We start from the raw sequence: 23,034 nt of genomic DNA, 5'->3' as shown, positions 1-23,034 counted from the left end.
AAATAAATCAGGTATCACAGGTGGCGTTGTTATGTAGAGTTAACTGCAAGTTCAGGGTTGGAATAAACTATAAACTGCAATACAGTCATCTTCTGTTTAATGGAGTTGTTTATTACCAGTCTTTGGAACAAGGACAGGGACATCCTTAGCAATCCATAACTATGTTTTGTTCTAAGAGATCTTACAGTAACCAGTCTATTCTGAGAAATAACTTTGCTGTTTTGGAGGAATAGGTTGAAGAAAGATGGGTTTAGTTTCCTTACACAAATCAGTGAGATTCTGTGATTTGCGTTGGGGAGGGTCCTAATAAGGCACTACAGGTTACAAAATGAAATTCTTAGTTTGCGACAAGATAGATGAACTGATCACTTAGTACCAAAGTGAAATTTAAAATCAGACTTTCGTCTTTTCACCTTTAGCCTTTGTGCTCTTCAGATGCATGGCTTGACTTTGATTTGATTTATATGCAGACAAATAGTCTGAGAATTCCAGATGCAGCAAAATGGTTTGGATATCAGCAATCACTTTGGGATTTCATAGAATCACAGACTGGTTTGGGTTGGAAGGGACCTTTATAGCTCACCTTATTCCAACTGCCCTGCCATGGGCAGGCACCCCTTTCACCAGCCCAGGCTGCTCCAAGCCCCATCCAGCCTGGCCTTGGACACTACCAGGGAGGGGGCTGCCGCAGCTTCTCTGGGCAACCCGTGCCTTACCACCCTCATTGTGAAGAATTTCTTCCTTATATCTAGTCTAAATCTCCCCTCTTTCAGTTTAAAGGCCTGTCCTATCACTCCCTGCCCTTGTCCCAGCCCCTCTCCAGCTCTCTCACAGCCCCTCCAGGCACTGGAGGCTGCTTTAAGGTCTCCCCGCATCCTTCTCTGCCCCAGGCTGAGCAGCCCCAGGTCTCTCAGCCTTTCCTCCCAGCAGAGGGGTTCCAGTCCTCGGGTCATTGCTGGGGACTCCTCTGGCCCCGCTTCCACAGCTCCAGCTCTGTCCTGTGCTGAGGGCTCCAGAGCTGGAAGAGTGTCTTTGAGTGTCTTCACCCACTAGGCTCCATTTAACACTGAGATTTTTCAGTGAGATATTAAATGTGTTTAGTCTTGCTGTTGTTCCTCCTTTTCCTTGGGATAGAAACTCAAAACTAACTTGCCCCATTTTGTATTGCTAATTACACTCTTCTGAGAAAACTGTCGCAGTCTATTAAATACTTCTCTCGAAGCATACTCGTGTTCTCTAATTTACCTTTGTTCCTTCATCCCCCACAAAAGGAATTGACCCAGTCAAGCTGGAGAGAATTCAGCTTCCAGCTCAACATGCTGAAGACAGAAGTTCATATAATCATGTACTTGCAGAAGGGCTCATCAGGATAATGAATTGTGCTGCACAACCAGGTATCACTTTTCCAATGTTTGTTTTCTTGACAAGCTGAAATTTTTGAAGATAAAAAAAAGAAAATGCTGCCTAGTTTCTTGTCTTTGAAGGGAAAGCATCTGTTTAGTGTGCTCCTTGATGAATAATATGTAGACGTGGTCCATGAAAGACAACTATCAGGTTTTCCTTGGTTTTTGAGGAACCAGAAGCTCTGGATTTCTGCTGAATAGTTGTTTTTATACTCAGAATTATACAGGGATCTGTTGTCTCTAATTCCTACTTTCTGTGTTTTTTGAATAAACAAAAATGATGAGATGTATAGTGATTTCAGTTTAATGTAGGATTTCATCCTGAAAATATGATCTGTGGCACCTTAGCTTGTAGAAGTAAATCCAGTGGAGAAGTAGTCTCGAAAACTATGTGGTACACTTTGCTGATGGCAGTCCTTTGTCTCTAGAGGTGATAGCAAATTTTCCCTTCATTATTTTTCTCTTTAATCACAGATTGTATTTTCAGTTCTGAACTGTTTTGCAAACGTGGGGTTTTTTCCTGACTTCATCTTTTTTGTGAAATGAGGGGTGCAAGGCTCAGTTACGTATTCCACCGAAACCTGATTTGTGTTCAAGCCACAGCTGTTCTCCCTGCACTTCCCCTCTTAAAACTTCAAATGAGTAGAACTGGTTTTCCCTGGAAACTGAGGCACTATCAAATTCCTGATTGCAGAATAAAATGTAACGCTTGTTTGAGTCCTAAGACTGATCTACAGAATATTAACTTGTACTGAGGTGCCAGCCACAGGTTAAAAGCATGTTTGTGTGTAAAGAGTTTGTACATAGTGCGGAAGGAAAGAGTGCAAGATGAGGAGATGCGTTTGTTTAAACAAAAGCACTCTGAGGAGGGGTGGAAATCCTGGGTTTTTATGGAGCTGCTAAATGCTGTGTAGAACATCTCCTGTTCTTTTTGGGGGTACTGACCTTTGTATGTTTTTAGTTTCTGGCAGCATAGTGCTAACTTGTAAAATAGTAGCTGGAGTGAAAAGCTAAGATGTCTGTCTGTCTGTCTCTTGGGTACGTTGTCTTGGTAATGATCCCTCGGCTCAGACTGTACATTTTTTTTTTTTTTTTTTTTTTTTTTTATTAAATCCTCCTGAAACTAAGCTTAAAATCTCAATGCATTCTTCTAGATTCTTGCATCCAGGCTGTGTCTGAATCCTTTGGACTTTTTTTAAGGAAAAGCTATGCCTTATTAGTATGCTATGTAGAAAACTTCCTTTCAGGTTGTAACTCTGTCCATGCCGAACGTCGGCGATTCTATTGTAATTTTAGTGTAATGCAGCCCGTGCTTCAGATGGATAAAAGCATTGTTTTCGGCGTCTTTTCTAGTAGTATTAATCTTGTTGCCTTCTTATTGCATGGTTCTGCTTTAAATTTTCTTCTGCTTGAAATTACTCTTCCAGTTCTTTTTTGTGTTGAATAGCCATTAGCGCTGTAAGCCAGCAGCAGCGCTGTCCTTGTCAGACAGGGTGTGTAGGACAGAGGAGGAGAGTTTGTGACAGTTGCAGAGAACAGCAGAAACATTTAAGAACATTAGGTAATGAGAACTACTTCAGCTGCCACTGTTCTGTATATTGAAATTTTCTTTTCATAGATGGAAAAATCCGTTTGGCAACTTTAGAACTTGGCTGCCTGCTACTGAAGCAGCTTGTGTTTTCTAAAAATCACAGCATCATAAAAGATGTTCACCTTGCTTGCCTTGAGGTAAGTATTTTCTTTCAACTTACCAGTGACAGCATTACTTCTCTCTGAGTCTTGTAGTATAGTTGAATAAATTTCTTTGATTTCTGATTGCAGTAAGCATAAATGTGAAATTTGAGCTTCTAGAACATCTGTCTATTGGTGGCTCTGTGCAGTGAACCTAAAGAATCAATGCCCCATGTTCTGTTCTCAGCTTCGCTGTTATCTTGTTGTTTAAACTCGGCTTCCCAAGCAGAGCTATGTTTCGTTTTTTCTCTGAAATTTGTATGTCATCCATCTCAACAGTGTGAAGAAAAGTGCTTTTGAAGCTAACAAGCTCACATAAGCTGTATTTTCATAAGTTCAAGAACTGTTCTATCAAATTCTGGGCTGCAGGCTAGGAGTATGGGAATATTAATAGACAGTTTAATGTGTCTGTCTAAGTTTTTGGGTGGGTTTTAAATGTGACTTTTGAGTAAATGGTGTATTTACTGCCTGAAACACAGTTATTTTATCTTTTCTAGGGTGCAAGGGAAGAAAGCGTTCATCTCCTTCGTCGTTTCTATAAGGTATATATGCAAAATGCTGTAAGAAAAAAGTCCTTTATATAATGTGGACTTAGAATCAAGTCTGCAGCTCGGCCTCTATGTAGTGCCCCAGCATTTCTGGGATTTTATCTGTGATGCTAATATGGAATGTGTTGCTTTTTGGCATTGCTTTCTATTTTTTTTATCTGAAATGATGATCTAATTTTTTACTTAATCCTTTTTTCTTATTGGAGACTTCTGCAGCTTTTATTGCCTGTTTTTTTAAAACTGTAAACAATGAGAGAAATAATTTTTTTAGCCCCAGGCGTGAACTTCTATATAAGGAACAGGAAATCCATGACAGATTTCAAGTGTCTGAAAAATCTCTTCCTGTTTTTGTTAAAATTCTCGTGAAGAACGTTTTCTCAATGTGGCTTACAAAAGATCAGTAGCTTGTGGTGGTTGACCTTACCTGGCTGCCAGACGTCCACCCAGCTGCTCTCCCTCCACGGGATGGAGGGAGAATAGAAGATGAAGAAATCCAGAGGTCAGGCTAAAGGCAGGGAGATCACTTACCAATTACCGTCACAGGCAAAACAGACCCAACTTCACAAAATTTGATCTATTGCCAAATAAATAAATTTAGCTAGTGAGACAGACAGATGAATTAAAACACCACCTTCCCACTGGTCCTCCCTTTTCCCAGGCTCAGCTTTGCTCCTTCATTCCGGACTCCTCTGCCTTCCCCCCATGCTGAGCGGTGCAGAGGGGGTGGGAAATGGGGACTGGGGGTCAGTCTGTAACAGTCTGTCTCTGCTGCATCTTGCTCCTCACGCTGGCGTGGGTGCTCTCCTCCATGGGCTACAGCCTTCAGGAAAGGAACCTGCTGCGGTGTGGGTGCTCCGCAGGCTGCAGCTCCTTCGGGGCTTGTGCGCCCACTCCGATGCAGCGCTGTGGCTGTCTGCTCCACCGCGGGCCTCTCCACGGGCTCCCTTCCATACGCGTGTTTGCCCGGAGATGCAGTCAGTGTGGCTGGGGCTCGGCCGTGCCCTGCAGCAGGTGGCTGGAGCTGGCTGTGTCCGGCGTAGGGCAGCCCCGCAGCCCTGCTGCCAGCTCCTGGACAAAACACCCAGTTCGTAATGAAAACCAAACAAGCATGGTTCCGTAGCCATCAGCGTTCATGATGTGTCCGTATCCCTTTTTTTGAAAGGGAGAAGAGATCTTTCTGGATATGTTTGAAGATGAATACCGGAGTATGACAGTAAGTGACGCCCCTCCCGCCCTGCCAAACCCCCAAACCCAGACCCAGCGCGGGAGCAAGAACAGCTGCTCGCGGAGAACTGCGGAGTGTGCTGGTGTCTTTACTGCCAGGAGTAGAGTAACAAAATGTGGGTGGCACAGCTCTTTATTTAATGAAGCCCATTACTTTCTGAAAATGAGTATACAAACATTACTTTATCCTGGGAAGTGAGACATTGGATTCATTTTTTTTTTCCAAGTTGTTAAACAATGTGAGTATCTTCCTGTATCTTTCTGAAGCCCAGCAAGGTTTCAGTTTTGAGTGATGCCACTTTACTTACCAGTAGAGAGCCAGGTTGTAGGGAGCAAATGCCGAGGACTTTGTCTCCTCTAGGAGAGGCACTGCCTGTGCCACAGGGCTGGCTCTGGAAGTTCTAACAGATTGCTAAGGTTCATCTCAGACAGTTCATGTTTAACCTGTAAACATGCTTTAAAACTCATTATCTGTTTCAATTCTTAGGTTAGAATTTGGATAAAAATACTCTGCGTAGTCCGTTACAGGGTTTTTTTTAGCACAGTAGTACAGGGATTTAAAGAGCAGCCACCAGTTGTCTTTTTGAAAAAGCTCCATCTACAGTTGGTGTGTTGCAAAGAGTCTTTTAATAGGGGACGCATCTTGCACGTATCTTACAAGCCTAAATAATGGAACTATTCACTGAAACAATTTTTTAGTAGTTAAATATCGCTGTACTTTAGTTTGAGAAGGGGCACTGATACTAGCATCACTTTTATGTTGCAACTTCAGTATACATGTAGATTTTTCTGTTGTGTCTCTGAGACTGCATTTTTTTGTATTTATTGTAAAAGACAGCGCTACACCATGGAACTTGAACCTTGTTTTCCTTAAAGCATATTTATTTGCCTAGCTATGCAAATGACTTGCTGAGCAGGCTGATTTAAATGCTAAGTAACACTGATGTTCTCTTGTCAGATGAGTTGTGTAAACAGCATGGTATAGAGCTTGTCCAAAGGCAGAAGTATACCTGCTCTGTCTGAAAGAAAAAGAAGGGAAAAAGTTGTGTCTTCATGAGCGATAGACGGGAACAAGTTCAGAGGAGCAAGCAAACTGGACACTGTAGTCCATATTTTTGCTTTCAGCAGCGAGTCTTCTTTTTTAACTTTCTTCACCTCTATGATGTAAAATTCTGTTTAAATCAGTGTACACTCTGGTGAATTGCATCTGAAGCAGTTATTTACTGGTTAGAAATTTTTTTTGAATTTGTTGATCCAGTGTGTTAGACGCTGAAGATTAATTGTTCTGAGATCAGAAAAATTGGCTAAAGACTATTTTTGAGTTTGTGTGTGTGCAAGGCAGCAGTTCAAGACTGCACTGTGAAAATTCTGGACCTTGTTTCAGTCTGTTTCTTTGATGGTATCTAACCATGGCAAAGGGGCCAGGAGTGCTTCCAGTTCCATCTGGCTGTTCTGGAATGCCTGCATGACTTCATTTTTCTTCTGTGCAGAATATCGTACAAGCTGTGGGAAGGGGTTTTTATGTTTTAGCCATTCCAGCTGGCTTTCTGGCAAAAAGAAGCTCATGGCTCCAGTGTGTGTGTGTGTGTATAATAGAACTTGGATGAAATTGCCAAAGGTACGGATGGATGGATAGATATTTCAGATATTATTTATTCATGAAAATAAGCAACCATGTAAGGGAGAGACTCTGTTAGTGGCAAGATTGAAGGGAATTGTCTAGTGTGAACGTTACGGCATTATCAGAGACTAGAGAGTTCTTTCTGGAGAGAAAAAGATATGGGCAACTTTTTCTTGTGACTGAAGTAATTACAAATTTGAGTAAAAACTTAAACCTGACAGACTACGGTTTTTAATACTCATGAAATAGCTTTTCTTCTGTAATCTTTCAGAGTTTTTTTTCAGTGTTTTTTTTGATGTGGAAACTTCAACAATGTGTTAGGGAACGATGATCAAATAGAAAATAGAGGGTGCATGTAAGGAGCTTAAAAGAAGGCGGATGGTATCAGAAATTCTCAGAACTCTGTAACAGTTCCTTCCTCTTAAAATACGCAACCATGAGTTCTATTTAAAAGTAAAGATGTAAATGCTTATTGTTCTGTATAGTAATCAATGTTAAAATATCTTTATAGATTAAACCCATGAATGTAGAGTACTTGATGATGGATGCCTCGATCTTGTTGCCTCCAACGGGGACGCCACTGACCGGTATTGATTTTGTGAAAAGATTGCCTTGTGGGGATGTGGAAAGAACACGAAGAGTGAGTAAGACTGTTCTTCTTACATTCATTCACGACAGAATGATGCCAAAGGCTTTGAAAAATTCTAGACATAGAAACATTTTTCCTTGAAAGCTGCTTGACTGGAGGCTTCATCCGTAAGATCATACGCTTGATGAAGACAGACCTGTTTGTAGAGTATAGAATATTTACCCGTCCCAGTGAAGAAATTTTTTCTCTGCGATTTCTTGTGTCTGATCAATTCAATATGCTCTTGCACTCGGCTTTTATTTTTTAGACATCTACAGAAGAAGGCATTTTGATAACATTCATTAATATACTATCAGTTTCCTTTCATGATCTGATATCTCAGTCTATCTTTTGTAATATTCCTAAAATCTCCACTGGAAGGCTGGCTGCCTTCATATTGCTTATGTTTCTAGGTATAGCAAAAAATACGATTCTGCTCGAGGGTGTTCATCTTGCCAAAGTAATTAATGATGGAGATCTGGAGAGTGAGGAGAAAAATAACAAATACCTATTTTTGTGACTGACACAATCTGTAGGGGTGATACTGACCTGAATAACAACACCGTTGTCAGCATTCTTGTGATAATGGGTTCTTGGCCCTTATATGGCAGTGTCCTATAAGCCTTGCGGTGCCAGTAAGTCTTAAAGATGTATTACTGCACAGCTTTATTATTTGAAAAGTGCTGTTCTTCGGATAGCTTTGCATATATGCAAAAGTATATGTAAGTATATTCAAGTACTCTTGAAGAAAAAATGTATTTCCAGGAATCTTCTGAAATCTTTGTTTTCATTACTTATAATAAGCCACACAACTTCCGTTATCACAGCAAGTTGAGTTTGATAAAGTACAGTGAATTATCTTGAAAAGTATTGTTCTTAGAAAGCAAAAATGCTTCCTAGAATTCTCTCTGAGGCATTTGACAGAATGATACGAAGAAATATGCAGTAGTGGAAACTGACTGCTCCATGGTTCTTCATGTGCTAAATAAGGAATAGCTTAACTTCGGTTGGAGGAAATTCAAAAATCAATACAAATATTCCTGTAAATTCTTTGGGATGGAAGGATCTTTCTCATCAGCAAGAACTCCCAGATGCTTCCTTGTTGGTCCTCCTTCCCCGATCCCATTGCTCTAGAAGTTCCAGAATTTCTTAGAATTCCTGTGCTACTTTCCTCCAGCTAGGCTGCCTCTCTTACGCTGAGTTGCCCTCACAGTCCGCTGAACTTCAGGTGTATCTTGCGGCATTGCTGCTGGTGCTTAACCTGCGGGAGGTCCTTTTTGCTGACAGTTTCAAATGGATAGTGATTCAATACTGAACATGCGATGGCATTTTAAAAAAGTTCTCAAGTTTTATTTCACTATCAAGTGAAGAAGTCCCGTACTTTGATTATATCATGAGTTCTTAGCTGTTAGAGATCAGAGCTTTTTAGACTCTTGCTTCTTCTTTTGCTATAGAAAGTCCCTTTGAGTGGCAATTCTTTTCCTCTTAACAACTTTAGGAGGAACTTTCAGAAATAAGATATCTCTCAGGTTATCAAAGGCACGTCTCCCAAATCTGGCCAGCCAACCCCTCTGACTGAAAACATTAAAATGACCAGAAGTTGTGAGGTTGCTTTCTCAAACTAGTTACTGCTGCTCGATCAAGCCTTCTGCCCAGAATCCGATGCTCTTTTGAATTGTTGATAGTCCAGTTACTGCTTGTTGGTTGCATCTCTTCCTTCTGATTTCTATGGTCCTAAGGATGGTACTGCTTACCAGTCGCCTAGAATAACGCAAACTCATTTACACGCTTATGTGGGAAGCAATGAACACTATGGGTCTCTGCACCTTGGAGTACATAGCAAGCAAAGACTTTGAGAGAAGGTTTTGAACTACCTGTGAGAATGCTATTTCATGGGAATATAATAAGACACTGTAGATTTCCCTGCAAATAACTATTTCTTTGCACTTGGTATGTGTATATAACACAAGGAATCAGCACAAAGTGTATGTCATCATAATGTGTAGTTCTTTAGTTTAGATAGCAATTCGTATTTCTTCCTGCTTTACCAAGAAAACGGAAGTCAGCTGAAAAAAATTCTAGGCCACTGAACTGCTCTGCTGTTTTACTGAGGTCTAATAAAATGTTGTAGGAAGTCACAAATCACATGCTTTTCGCTTTATATTGATATTGCTAGCAAACTGAGGGCTACTGGTGTTGTATGAAGTGCAGTGTAGTTCCCTTTTCATCTGATGTTCTTGATTGTGTTTTTTTTTCTAGCAAAGTCTTAAGTTCTAGTTTTATTTCTTACTCCTGTAGAGTATTCTGCAGTAAATGTGTTTACATGTTTGAAGGTCAGTGACAGTAGCTTTATAGGGAATGTGTGCAAGGAGAACAAATGCTTTCTCTAGGAGGGAAAGAGAATTGAAGGGAAAATAAGTGAAAGCAGGCTGAGTGATGAGTGCCCTCTGAATTAAAAAAACCCAGAACTGTTGGGTTTGACTTTTGGGTTACCAAAAATGCAAGGATGTTACTGTTCTTGACTGAATTTGGAAACTTTTAAACCCAATACCATGAATTCTTCTTGAAACATCTGGTAGTAAAGTGGCTTTATAGTAATCCTATTGAATTTTAGTAAATCACAATACATTAGAATGCAATCTGCCTAAATGGGAGAGATCATCTCCCATTGTAAAGTGATTCTGCTCTTGGTCGTAAGGTAATGTCACTATTGTATTTTTGTTAGATACCCTTGATATTCGTTGCTCCAAATAATGATATTGCCCTGTTAGATTTCAACAGCATACCAAATTCACCTGCTTCAGTGTCAATTCATGGAAGAGCCAGGTGTATGACTTCCCTCTCTCCATCCCAGTTCTGCCAGAAGTTTCTGAAAGCACCACCAGTATGATAGCTGGCTGAGCACTCACGTTTCTGGTTCACGAGAGCCATGTATTTTTAAAAATAGAGGGGTGAAGGGTTTTTCCTTAAAGCAGCTGAGACGTGTTTTCCGTGATACTTCCTGCAGTCTGGGAGTTCCTGGGCACTGCAGCTGTTCCATGAATTAGATGCTTTTACTGTAACGCAGCAGTTAATTTACAGTATGCCACAGAATTACTGTGTAGGAAACTCTTCTAAAAACCAAAACAACAGAAGTAATAAAAACTGATTTTTCATTTGCTATACTGAAAATACAATTCTTGTAGTCACAGAAGGTTGTGAATGTTGCCTTCGAAAATGTGGCACTTTATCTAGTCTTTGCATATCATATGTCTTTCATATCTAAATCAAAACAAAAAAATATTAACTTCACAGAACAGCTGTTGAAAGTTCCTTGGGACTGGTGCAGCTTTAAGAACGTTATGCCATGATGTAGACCTTCAGAGAATATAGATGAAGTTCTTCAAGAATGCTCTATTGAATGTAGTTAGTTTTGATGAACACAGCAAATTAAAACTCAGAAATCCCCACTGTTTTCTCTCAGACTTGTAGACATCTTAGCTAGACTCAGCCAGAAAAGTTATTACTGTGTTAACTTCAAAATGTGAGAGTCTCTGAAGGTTGGTTGTGTAGTTGTCTGTGGAGTAGAGGTATTGTGAATACAATGAGTCTTAAAATAATGATTAAAAAAAAAAGAATTCCAAGATTGTTGTTATTGCTTAAACAGCTCGTGTAAGCGTGTGCTTGTCAGTCACAATCTGTGTAAGTGTGCCAGTGAGATAAAAGCTCTGCTGCTTCTACTTCACTGAAAGTAAATTGCATGTTTCAACTTTTTACATATGCTTTTTAACTACCTTGACATTCTACTTTCTCAATTTAAAAAGTACATTTACTGCATGCTAGCAAACTTGGGGGGCTGTAAAAGCAAGTATGCATTTGTAAGAGTCTGTTAAAATATGTAGTACTGAGTGCAGCAGTATTTTAATATTCTTTTTTTAATTTTTCAAGGCAATCAGAGTTTTCTTTATGCTCCGTTCACTGTCACTGTACTTGCGAGATGAGCCAGAAACTCAGTTACCACTCACAAGGGAGGAAGATCTGATAAAGACAGATGATGTTCTTGACTTGAGTAAGTAGTCCCTCAATTTTCCAAATAGTCTATGACACAGAAAAATTGCTGGCTTTGGTTTGTTGTTTTTTTTTTTTTTTTTAAGTGAAAAACCCCAAATAGTTACCTTGTTTGTGTAATAGACTACCAAGGATGATTGTATTGAGTTTGTCTTCTGCTGGATTTGGAACACTTCTTGTGGGTTTGTTTTTTTTTTTCTAAAGAGACTGTTAAGAAGCATTCCAGGGTTTAAATATTAGCACATAAAGGATTCAGTGTCCTTCATCTGGTTTCCTGGTACATTAGTTTTCTAAACGAAGTGATCCTAGGAGGACTTTCTTCTGTTCTGCTTTCACCTATTCAAAATGCACTTAAACCATCCATGGACTTTAAAAGACTGGAGGTGATTACTCCAACAGCTACACTGTGCTGTTCTACTGATCCTGGGGTTTTGTTGTTATCGTGTCCCCCGTGTTCTTTTTATTCACAGCTCTCCTGTCATTTTAAAGTTGGCATATGGAAGCTTTTACTCCCATAGTTGAGCAGGATGCTGAGCTATTCCCAAGGAGACTCAGTCTGTAATGTCTGGAGTGACCTTGTGACATTAAGGAGAACTTACTATGAAGTAAAGGCAAAGTACCTGCTTTCTGCAGTGTCACAGAATACTAGTGCTCTCTCCATGCTGAAGAAACAAGAAAGTTGGAGGGAATAGAATCATGAAGTATGATAGTTGTCTGCTAATTCAATATGCCTGTTGTTCATTTAACATCAAAATATACATCTCTAGATGACCTTATGGGTTACTAAACAGCACGACTTCTAGCGTAACTGGCCTACATCATAAAGCTGCAGTTTTACTGTCTCCAGCACTGATATTGTTGGAGAAACAGTAACTTGTCATGTTTTAAGTTAATCTTACTGTAGTGTGCGAAGTGCTTTTTGTTTAAAGGTTTCAGATATGTAGCAAAGTGTGCTAGAATTGAAAAGAAAGTGCGTGATAATATAAATACCATTGATTCCATTTCTTGTCATCAAGGCCAAGAAGAGTTTGACCTATTGGTGTTAGTTGATGAGTAGTTAACTTTTGTTCCAGCAGTTGTCTTAAGACAATTAAAATGACTGTATTATTTAAATATTTAAGAAAATGTACAGGGAAAATACTTCTTTAAATGTGTTCTTCAGTAGTTGTGTTCTGTCCTCATACTTCTGGTATTGTTTTGGCTTGGTTAATTAATCAGAATGAGCTTAATGCAAACTCATCACTTCTGATCCTTCCCAAAAGGCTTTCCCAAAGAGAACAAACAGCACAAGGTGTTGTTAATTACATTATGCAGTTATCAGTTGTCAGGTAAAAAATGACATCCATAATTTAGTTGCTGTTGACTTACTAAAGAATTAGTAATACAAAATTAACTCAGTTTCCTGTTTCAAGTGAGTTAGGTATTGCAACTTTGGCTCTTTTTCAGAGGGTGAGATGATATAATGAATCAGGTTCTACTGAAACTAGAATCATAGAATCGTAAGTTGGAAAAGACCTCTAAGATCATCGAGTCCAACTATCCACCCAACACCACCATGCCTACTAAACCATATCCCCAGGTGTCACATCTACACATTTTTTTAAACACCTCCAGGGATGAGGACTCCACCACTTCCTTAGGCAGCCTGTTCCAGTGCCTGACTACTCTTTCAGTGAAGAAATTTTTCCTAATATCTCATCTAAACCTTCTCTGATGCAACTTGAGGCCACTGCCTCTCATCCTGTCCATTCATCACCACTCTCTGTGCTCAGCCATTCAGCCAGTTCTTTATCCAGCAAAGAGTACACCCATCCAAACCATGGGCAGCCGGTTTCTCCAGGAGGATACTGTGGGGAACAGCGTCAAAGGCCTTACTAATGTCCAGGTAGATGACCTCCTCAGACTTACTTTCATCCACTAGTCGGGTCACCTGGTCATAGAGGGAGCTCAGGTTGGTCAAGCAGGACCTGCCTTTCGTGAACCCATGCTGGCTGGGCCTGATCCCCTGGTTGTCCTTCACATGCCCGGTGAGTGCACTCAGGATGAGTCGCTCCATAATCTTGCCTGGCACCGAGGTCAGGCTGACAGGCCTGCAGTTCCCAGGATACTTCTTCCGGCCCTTCTTGTAGATGGGTGTTGCACTGGCGATCCTCCAGTCATCTGGGACCTCCCCTGTTTTTCTGAAGTTAGCTGGAAATGTTTTTCTTAAGTTAACTGGAAACGTGATGAGGTAGTTTTTAGTTTTTTAAGAACATCTGAGCACAAGGTAGATCTGATTGAAATACTGTTTCCAAATTATTTGTTCCTCCTCCCCACCCCCCCACCCCCCCCAAAAAAAAAACAACCACAAAAACCCCACCTTTTGTCCTTGTTTACCTGTAAGTCGGGAGAAATGCTGGTTGCTCTCACTGTAAAATCCAGTGGACTGCACTGCAGGTGCTGTGCAGTTCATTGCAGATGTCTATTCATGACCAGCGATTTCTAAGGCAGTTGCTTTTACACAGAATACAAGGTATCCCTTTCTTGGAACGCATCGTTTAGACCACAGATTATTGATACTTCACTCTGTTATGTATAATTGTTTGTAATTTTTATTACATGTCCGTAATGCCAGATTAATTGCTAAAGTAGTGGTCCATGCTCTATACATTTAATGGTGTCCAAGGTTGTTGCCTTCTTCCAGTGTGGGATGCTGGATATAAATGGTTAAAAGAATGTATGCATAGAAAGGATGTAAAAAACCCAAACTATTAGCCTGAAAATTATCTGCTTCAATTTGAATCAAGTGTTGTTAAATTTAAAGGTATAATGCCTACTATAAAAAGATTTTTTTAAGAAGTTGTATTAAATCAAAATTGTACTGTCATCACCGTTTAAGATTTAAATTTAATTTGCTGCTTGAAGGCATAGTGTAGTTCTTAACTGTACAGTCTTTAACTTAAAATACAAATTTGTGCCGACCAACATGAACTAAGGCAATAGTGGTACTGAACTGCTTGTCACGTGGGACTGGTATGCACGTGCCTGAAGCTATTATTTGTTAATGTGTGTATACAGTCAGATGTGTTCGCACACATGCGTATTATAGAGGGGAAAAATAGGTTCCCTTGTGCGACCCATGGAACAAATGTGCTGGTGCTCTAGAGACTCTTCTATGAGAAGAAACCCTTATATGAGAATGTTTTCTTTTCCTGTAATTTATCTGATAGCTCACATCTTAATTTTCAGAAGACTTTATCCTTTCCATTGCAATAAGCATAAGCTTAAGTTTAAAATAAAAAATTAAAAAAAAAAACATTTTTTGAGATAGGAAGATTAGAATTCTCCTTTGAGTTAACATTAAGCTGTTTGTTTGAGAAGGTAAATGACAGTATTTCTGATAAAGAACATTGGGATTGACTGGATGCTTATTTAGCTTGGATTCAGTTAAAGGACCAGAGGTGCTTTTTCTTTAAGTGACCACTTACCTGGGCTTTTCCCCTGTCTTAATGGAAGGCGGCAGAGATGTCTGCGTACTGTAGTTCATCTCAGGAGGGAACTGAAATAATTTTGTGTGAATTAACCCATTTTATTTTTTCTGAAGTGCTGCCTGATAGTCCTCCCAGCACCTTTGCTAGGTTGTGGTTTCCCAATGCCCTTTTTTAGAAGAGCTCGTGGATTTCTAGTTAGTGGTTTCTAGTTTGTCTTTTTAATCTGCAGGCTATTCTACAATGAATATTTTATTGCTATCAAAATTATAATAGTAACAATGTGGAATTCTTAACTACATTGTTCATCACTTGCAGTGTTAGGAAAGCATTCAAGAAGTCTCACAACTGCAGTGTAAAAACAGAAAGACTTAAAAATGTGGAATAGTGCTTAGAAATCATCTTATTGATAAGAATCTGCCAGGCTATACTCACTTTCATTTTTTTGGAATACATTTTGAATTAAGCCTGTTGCTGTATGCTGGTAGCTCTTTGTTTCCAAAACCAGGAACTCACTGAAAGTAGCAATTATGATTTATTACACACTTGCAATTTGGGACAGCGGATCCACCCTTCTTCGGAAGAGAAAACCAAACTCTCATTAGTGTAGACTTCAGCAGCCGAGTTTGTCTTTCCAGAAGAAACCTGTCTAAACTGCTTCCGCTGGAAGGCGACGTGTCACTCACAGCTAGATAGTGTGCTCTGCGTCCCTGCCCCGCTCACTGTGTATTAGAATGTTTAAAAAGAGGATTTTTTCCCCAGACAATCAATTTTAGAAATTTAGTGGTTAACTTGAGCTTATTTTTTTTTTAATTAAAAATTTTAATTAAGGATTAAGATAACTGCTTTTTTTTTTTACCAGCTAGGTGTTAACTACCAAACCAGTTTTCAGTATGACATAAATCAGAAGACAGAAGGATTGATACAGGACTTGCAAAATGTCTGAATGCACAAATATGTGTGTGTGTTTATATTCTGTGGACACATGGGGAGCTGTTACAGACCGCGTCAGAGTTCGACCTGAATCTTTTGCAGACATGTTTTGATAGCTCTAGGTACACCCCAGCGATAATGTTTAGTAAATATCTACTGCAGACAATAGGCTTCATAAATAGTATGAACTGTAGTAAGAAGTGTTACGCACTTGAAGAGTATTACATCTGTATCTATTTCTCACCTGTGCTGTTGTTCTGTATTGAAGCTTAAATCCATAGTACCCGCACGATGATGGCAGTTCTGTGCCTTGGTGTATTCACTGCTCTCTGATCTTTTCACCGAAGGTTTTGGTCTTAATTTTAGGACCCCAGTTTCTGATTACAGGCATAGATTTTTCGAAGCAGGACTCCTTCCATAGACTCCAGCATTTATTAGTAAACAATAATTTTTGTACAGCTGCCAGAGTTCCAGAAGTTCGGGGAAACGTGTTGCCTATCCCACTGTTGGTGAGGACAGCCTCTGTCTGGAGAGGGAGTCGGTCACTCACTCTGGGATCTCCACATTTGAGCAGAGTTCTAGCCTGTTTCCAGAACATGAAAGAAAGTGAAAAAGGCTGTACAAAGCCCTTCCTGTTGAGTTTTCTCATATCCTGTCTTTGAGTCAGAATCTGTCTTGAACAATCAGTGCCTGATGCAGAGTTTCATATGTCGGCTTCAAAAGACTCTGTCCTGGTTAGCTAGAAAGGCATAGACTGGTATCATCTTCAGATCAAGTTGATGGGTGTTAGACCTGTTCCAAAGAAGTGGCACTGGTACCCCTGTCTACAAAGTATCATCATGTTTGAAGTGTTTCCTTGGAAGGAGCTTTTCTTGTCAGTAAATTGCTAAAATAATAATGTAGCACAGATACAGATATTTGGCTCCGATCCTCACAGCAAGTATTTGGTTTTAGCAAGTCACTTGCTGGCTATGCATGATTATGGGCTTGGCGTTAGCTGGTTTTTCCCTGTTTTTTTCTGTTGTTTTGAGGTTTTTTTTACCTTTTCCTTGGGACATTTACCTTTTCCCCTCCCTATTGCGTCTTCCCATCTACAACACAGCAGAGTCTTTGAACAAAGTAATCAGAGTTGGTTTGTGATTTTTGTATCGAAGACTCCTATACTCTGCATTCACTGGGGACTTTGAGTGAAATTCTCCATTTACACGTGCATCAGTTCATGGGTTTTGTTTGGTAACACTTTCTAAACCGCTGATTACTGCTGTTATTACTTAAATTACCTGAATTGAGGTAATACAGTGATGAAATTCTCGTGTGTGTGGTAGCATAAAGACATAGTTTCCAGTTCAAGTCCTTTTGTTGCCTAAGAGAGACAAGAGAATATCAGCATTTCGGCATAAAGCATACGGGGTACACCCCATTGCATAGGTGCCGTATCTTGGGAGGAGACTTAACGGTTGGCAAATCATGACCCAAAAAATTATAGTTGTGTGCCTTTTTTATTTATCACTTTGGAGATATTTTCGATCCAACAAATTTTCCTCAGTCTATGTTACTACAATCCTTTTTAAGTTTTCTGAACATTAAGATGCCTCCAGTGGTTATGCTTGTTCATATATATATAGTGTCAAGAAGACGTAGAGGTTGACAAGATCCAGTCATTATTTCAGCTACTGTTTTGATATTGAAAAATTCTACAAAACTCACCTTACCAGACTGGCTTTTTTTTTTCTTTTTTCACCTGAGTGCAGTGCTGGTGTTGTATAGGAGCTTGATAAGAAAGTATAAAGTTTCTTGTAAAGAAGCCTTTTAGTATTTTGATGCGGGTGTGTTCATTGTAAACCTTGAAGTGTAATTGCAAGGTTGTCAGTGGTATAGATGACTGTATGTTTAGAAATGAGTCAGGTATTCCACAGAAGATTCATTCCGTATTGCTGGTTATGCTGTCACCAGAATGGTATAGACTGTTACTTTTCAGTATTGGTTTTTACTGTAAATACTTTTGAAGCACTTGCATATTATGTGATAGCTGCCTGCCTTGGACTGCATGTGAGTTTGTAGGTGTCTGGTGTAGGTGGCTTCTTTAATCTTGGTCGGTGGCTCACTGTTTGTGTGAAGTTCACTGCCAGCTCAAATTAATGGCCTCGGTGCTTGGTTTCAGGCTGCTGATCCTGTTAGTGACAATGATTTAAATGCCATGGCCAAGAGGGGAATGACGATACACTTAAAGCCGTTATTTCTCTGCTAAGACTGAAAAAAGTCTCCTTGTTCACTTGGTCTCTGCCAAATATACAGGCTTTATAAAGGCCATCGTAGTCCACTTTTTTTTTTTAATAAGATTTGAGGAAAATTTAGTTGTAGAATACTTGAGGTTGGAAGGCCCCTCAGGAGATCATCTAGTCTAACCCCTCTGCTCAGACCAGTGTCACCTAGAGCCAGTTGCCCCGGGCCCTCACCAGCTCCGGTTTTGCATATCATCACTTGTGGAGATTTCACAGCATCAGTGGGCAACCTGTCTCAGTGTTTGACCACTTTCACAATAGAAAGGGTTTGTGGAGTTTTGTTGGGTTTTTTCCCCCAAATGTTTTTGTGAAATTTGCTGTATTTTAGTGTGCTTGGTGCTTATCTTGTTAGTTATTGGATACCACTGGCTTCGTCTTCTTTACTGCCCCTAAACAGGTATTTGCAGACTTTAATAAGAGGTTTATCATAGGGCATAAAGCTTTTTCTTCTGTTAAAAATCTTCCAAGGAACAGAATTTATCTTTTGAGTCCTTATCCCGTTACTTTGCAGGTCTGTTAAGTGAACATAAACAGTACACTATGATCAGGAAAATGAAACTTAGTTCAATTTATTTGTGTAAGTAGCATTTAATTTGAACATAAACCACCTAGGTAAATGGAAGCTTCCTTCTGTAGTTTAGTAAGAGATTTCACTGTGGGTAGATAACACTAAATTTTTTACCTTTAATTCCCCGCAACCCAAACCATCTTTAACATGACTTGTCCTTTGGTTTACATTCTGAAATGTGCACCCTGGATTTCTCCTCAATTTATCTGGCCTCCTCAATTCACGTGTATACAGTTCTGTATTTTTTCCCTCTTTCCAAGGTCAACTTAAACCTATTTGCCTTTTTCCTAAGTCTTCCTTTTAGTTCAGTATATCTTGACATAGTGTTTTTCTTTTATAAAAAGCCTTTAGCATTAATACTGTCTTTGAGACCTATTTCTTTATCTGGAACAGGTGATGAAGAATTCTTAAAGTGGTTAGTATTTCTTGCAAGAACAGAAATTTCAAGTCACTCTTAGCAGTTATTCTTGCTCTTTTCTGCTGTTCCTGAAGGGAACAGTGCTGCCCTGCTCCAGAAGGGTGGTGGTATCCTGTCCTGACCAAGAGGAGGGACTGACGTGTGGATTGAGGTTCTGACTTTCTGCTGGATGGAGAGGGATGGCAGACATACTGAGAAAGTAATTCTGAGCCTCGCTGAAAGAGGGATGTTTGTTATGAAGAGCAACAGAAGGAATTTGGTTTAAACTGTTCAACAGCATGGTGAAAACTTAGATTGTCAAAAATATTTTGGATAAAGAGTACGGTGCAGAAAATTGTTTCAAAGGCCTTGCATAAAATTTGAAATGGCTTTCTAAACTCTGAATATATTTGGGGAATATGTTGTAGTTCAGTCAAGGGTCGTATATTCCTCTATAAACTCATTTCATTAAAGTGCAAAACTTTATTTCTTTAAACTAAGAACTAATGGATTAAGAACTAATGAAGTTCTTTGCAGTTAAAGACTGTCAGATTAAGTAGTAAAGCAGACTGTCACACCAAATGGGCTACATGCTGTTGGAAGAAGTTCTTGATGTGAAGTGGGAGGTGATGCATAAACTATGTGCAGCCTGATGCCTGCCTTGGACTGCCAGCTGTACTCACAAAGTGCTCCAAGTTTTCTGTAAGAGCTTTTAATGTCTGCAGGTGATTTCTAGAATTGTGACAGCTGTAAATTATAAGATCATTAAGGATCAATCCCTGAGGCAGGTGAGGTACATTTAGATCATCTCCTGAAGTCGCTGTTATATTCATAAAGACTTCATATAGTACAGTCTTCCCAGGGAAATAGTTGAAATAGTTCATGCAAGATTTTCACCTAACTTAAATCTTCCTCGCTGCAAGCTAGGCTGTATTTCCTAAAAGTTCTGTTTTTCTTGGAGAAAGTCCAGAGAAATCTTGGAGTTGTACTCTTGGAGGTGTAGTGTCCAAACTCGTTCCAAGCTTCATTTTGCATGAGGAAAAACTGAGCATTGCTGTTAGTCTCAGAAATGACACTGCGCTTTGTAGCAGCTGTGTCACATCAGGGAGCCGTTCAGTCTGTGGTTCGCTTTAAACCCCAGATCAAATTGCAATAGTACTGAGGTTCACTGGGCTTGAAATTCTTTCATCTGAATGTGGTTGGGTATCTGTAACTGTTTTATGGCATAGCTGTAAGTATTCTCAGCTCAGTTCACTGGAAATGTGTTTAACCACACTTTCTCTTCTGTTTTTGTCATAAAAGATAACTGTAGCTTACGACCCTTCAGCAGTTGTGAACTGAAAACACTCATGTCAATGACTGTATGCATTCGGTTGTATAAACTCAAAGGATTCCTGTAACAGTTGCTTAATAAATGAGTAATTTTCCTTTCTTTTTTGACAGACTTTTACAGTAATGCTTTACTTCAAGTTTTTGTCAGATTTAAAATGTAAAGTTTCTGCTCTGGAAAACGTCTGTCTTTTGAGTTCTTTACCTTAAGTACTGCATTTTTGTAGTCGGGCAGGTGAAGTTGTACAGCAGTAATTCCAAGTATTGTAGTCTGCTTGCTGTTGCATGAAAAACTATACAAACAGAGGGCAAAACCAAGTATTTGAGAACTTCCGAACTCTATTGGGTGTTGTGGCCTGTGTATTGAGAATCTCGCAGTAGGTTATCCAGAAAATTCAGCGACCTCACATGACTTATTCGGAAGGGTCCAAATCCAGGGACTTCAGGTCTTGAGAAGTAAAGGGCTGTTCCAGATGTTGTTACCAACTGAAATGTCGGTGGACTAATTGGACTAAAGAAGGGAAGAGGCAATAGATAAAGGTTCCCAAGTTAAGGAGTAACCAGACATGTTCCAGAGTCCTGTTTTGAAACTCATCAGTAGTTGCTGAAAGCCTTAAGGGCTCATTAACACTGATAACACTGTGTGCTTGTGATTGAAACCGCTTCCAGAAAGTGTCAGCTAGAAGAGTTTATGCAACATAGAAGACAGGCCATATAGTAAGCCCATCCTTTTTAGTCATACCAACTGTTTGAGAATTAATTATAATATGATAGGGAAATGCAGAACATATTCAAGGTTGTTTGGGTTTTTTAATATAACTTTAAGCACGTGTTGTAAAGATGATTACACTTTCATATATTAACATTTTATGTTACGTAAAATAACCAAAACCCAGAATCCTGAACTTCAGTAGCTATGTAACTTTTTTCTTTCCTTCCTTCAGATAACAGTGATCTAATTGCTTGTACAGTCATAACAAAGGATGGGGGTCAAGTTCAGAGATTCCTGGCTGTGGATATTTACCAGATGAGTTTGGTTGAGCCAGATGTTGCCAGACTTGGATGGGGAGTAGTTAAGTTTGCAGGCCTTTTGCAGGTAAGAGGAGGATCTGGGTGGTTGCTGTTTCTCAGCTGAAAGTCTACATTTATGTTGGATAAATAATTATACCAATATTAGCTTATATACTTAAGCTCTGTACCATGCTTACTTGTTTCTTCCGTTGCTAGTCTTGTTTCTAGTTCCTGCCTTTTAAGCTATTTTTGTTTTTCTGAAGAAGTTTACACAGCCAACTAGAGGTACACTTGAAAATGAGGTAACTTCTCCGGTATATATTGGGGTGTGTTCATTTGAACACTGAAATCACATACAACTAAGATTGAGTCCTACACACTTGCCTTAAGTGGCACAATAATAAGCTCTTCTAGAGTTCTGGTCTTCCTACACGGGTAGGGAAGGTGACAGGTTGTAACTTCAAAATGATCTGTGTTTACATAAGTGATTTCAAAAGCTTTAAGAGGTTGATCTCATTTGTATCAGATAACTTCATTGACTTTAAACTGACTTAATCACTGCAAGTACCAGTTTCTGAAGAATTAAATCCAAGATGGTACAACTTGCATAGTCCTTTTTTTTTGTTTGTTTTTAACACAAACTTTTTTTAGGAGCTTTAGTGGAGCGTTCATAGGGTTTTCTTTTAATGTTGATATTTAATCTATAGTTTAAAAGTGCTAACTGTTTCATTAGCTACTTGCCTTCTGTTCCTTTTTAGGATATGCAGGTGACAGGAGTAGAGGATGACAGTAGAGCTCTGAATATAATAATTCATAAGCCTGCCTCAAGTCCTCATTCTAAGCCCTTCCCTATCCTTCAAGCTACTTTCATTTTTTCTGATCACATTCGCTGCATTATTGCAAAACAACGTCTCGCAAAAGGCCGTATCCAAGCTCGGCGGATGAAAATGCAGAGAATAGCAGGTAAATGGTTATTTTGAAGTGATTCTGAGAAACAAGGCTTGTGTGTCATAGAAAGTCACTCTGCAACATAAGGATGTGTTAGAACAATCTAAGAAGTGGTGTGGAGTATCAGCAGCTAGGTTTCTGTGTTTGGAGGAAATGCACGCAAAGAGATGAAGGAAAGAGTTAATTTGAGTGAATAGCAAAGAGTGATTAAAATATTACTTGAATATTAAATGAGTGAAGAATAAATCAAAGCTTACCAGTTAACTGAATGTATTGGTGACTATAGAAAAGGAAACTCTGAAATACAGGAAGGCAAATAGCTGGTGTCCTTTTTCATTCGCCCGCTTATCTCAGCTGCTTGCATTGTCCAGGAGCAGTAATGAGCTTATCAGAGTTGTGAAAAAGAAAGTCGTAGCTGGTATTAAAATTATTGAGTTGGCCAGAGAATTAATCTGATTATAGGTGGTTAATTTTATTTTAGTGTCGTATGGTTATGTAGGAAGCTAACTAAAAAGAGTTTTATGCTTTGAGTTTACAAAATAGAGATGTCATACTTCTGTGGCTTTCTTCATGTTAAAAAATGTAAACCAAGTTTGAGGTTAATACCGGTTTAGTTTGATATTAAGATTTTAGGTTGAATGGTAATGCAAAGGCATCTTTTTCTCAGTTTAAAGCAGTTTTTCTTTTAAAGTGGCTTTTTGCAGTGTTCAGTTGTAACTAATGAATGACTTCATTTGTACAGGGAAAGCCAGAAGATTTTTTTTTCTTTTATTAAAAACTCCTCTGGTTAGTTTAATGCAAGGAGCTTACTATAATCCTTTTTTTTTTTAGTTTTCCACTGTATTCTGAGGCTTATTTATTGTGAATGTGGTGTGGAAAGCAGTGGTAGAAAAGATT

General features: G+C 39.3%; 1 protein-coding gene across 8 annotated transcripts in view; it reads left to right on the top strand.

Moving 5' to 3' along the window:
- CLEC16A (C-type lectin domain containing 16A) overlaps positions 1-23,034 on the top strand; it is a 116,938-nt gene that overhangs the window by 36,962 nt on the left and 56,942 nt on the right. For all 8 annotated transcript variants that reach the window (XR_012765557.1, XR_012765556.1, XM_075436109.1 and 5 more), the window contains exons 13-20: positions 1,272-1,394; positions 3,022-3,131; positions 3,632-3,676; positions 4,845-4,895; positions 7,039-7,167; positions 11,083-11,203; positions 21,123-21,274; positions 21,948-22,152. Coding sequence is in view for 6 of the 8 variants with exons in the window: in XM_075436109.1 (XP_075292224.1) it covers positions 1,272-1,394; positions 3,022-3,131; positions 3,632-3,676; positions 4,845-4,895; positions 7,039-7,167; positions 11,083-11,203; positions 21,123-21,274; positions 21,948-22,152 (936 nt within the window). In the remaining 2 variants the exon portion in view is untranslated. The remainder of the gene's footprint in view (positions 1-1,271; positions 1,395-3,021; positions 3,132-3,631; positions 3,677-4,844; positions 4,896-7,038; positions 7,168-11,082; positions 11,204-21,122; positions 21,275-21,947; positions 22,153-23,034) is intronic.

The sequence above is a fragment of the Opisthocomus hoazin genome, chromosome 15 (assembly GCF_030867145.1).
Source record: "Opisthocomus hoazin isolate bOpiHoa1 chromosome 15, bOpiHoa1.hap1, whole genome shotgun sequence".
Classification (NCBI taxonomy): Eukaryota; Metazoa; Chordata; class Aves; order Opisthocomiformes; family Opisthocomidae; genus Opisthocomus; species Opisthocomus hoazin.
This window is presented reverse-complemented; position numbering and strand designations above follow the sequence as displayed.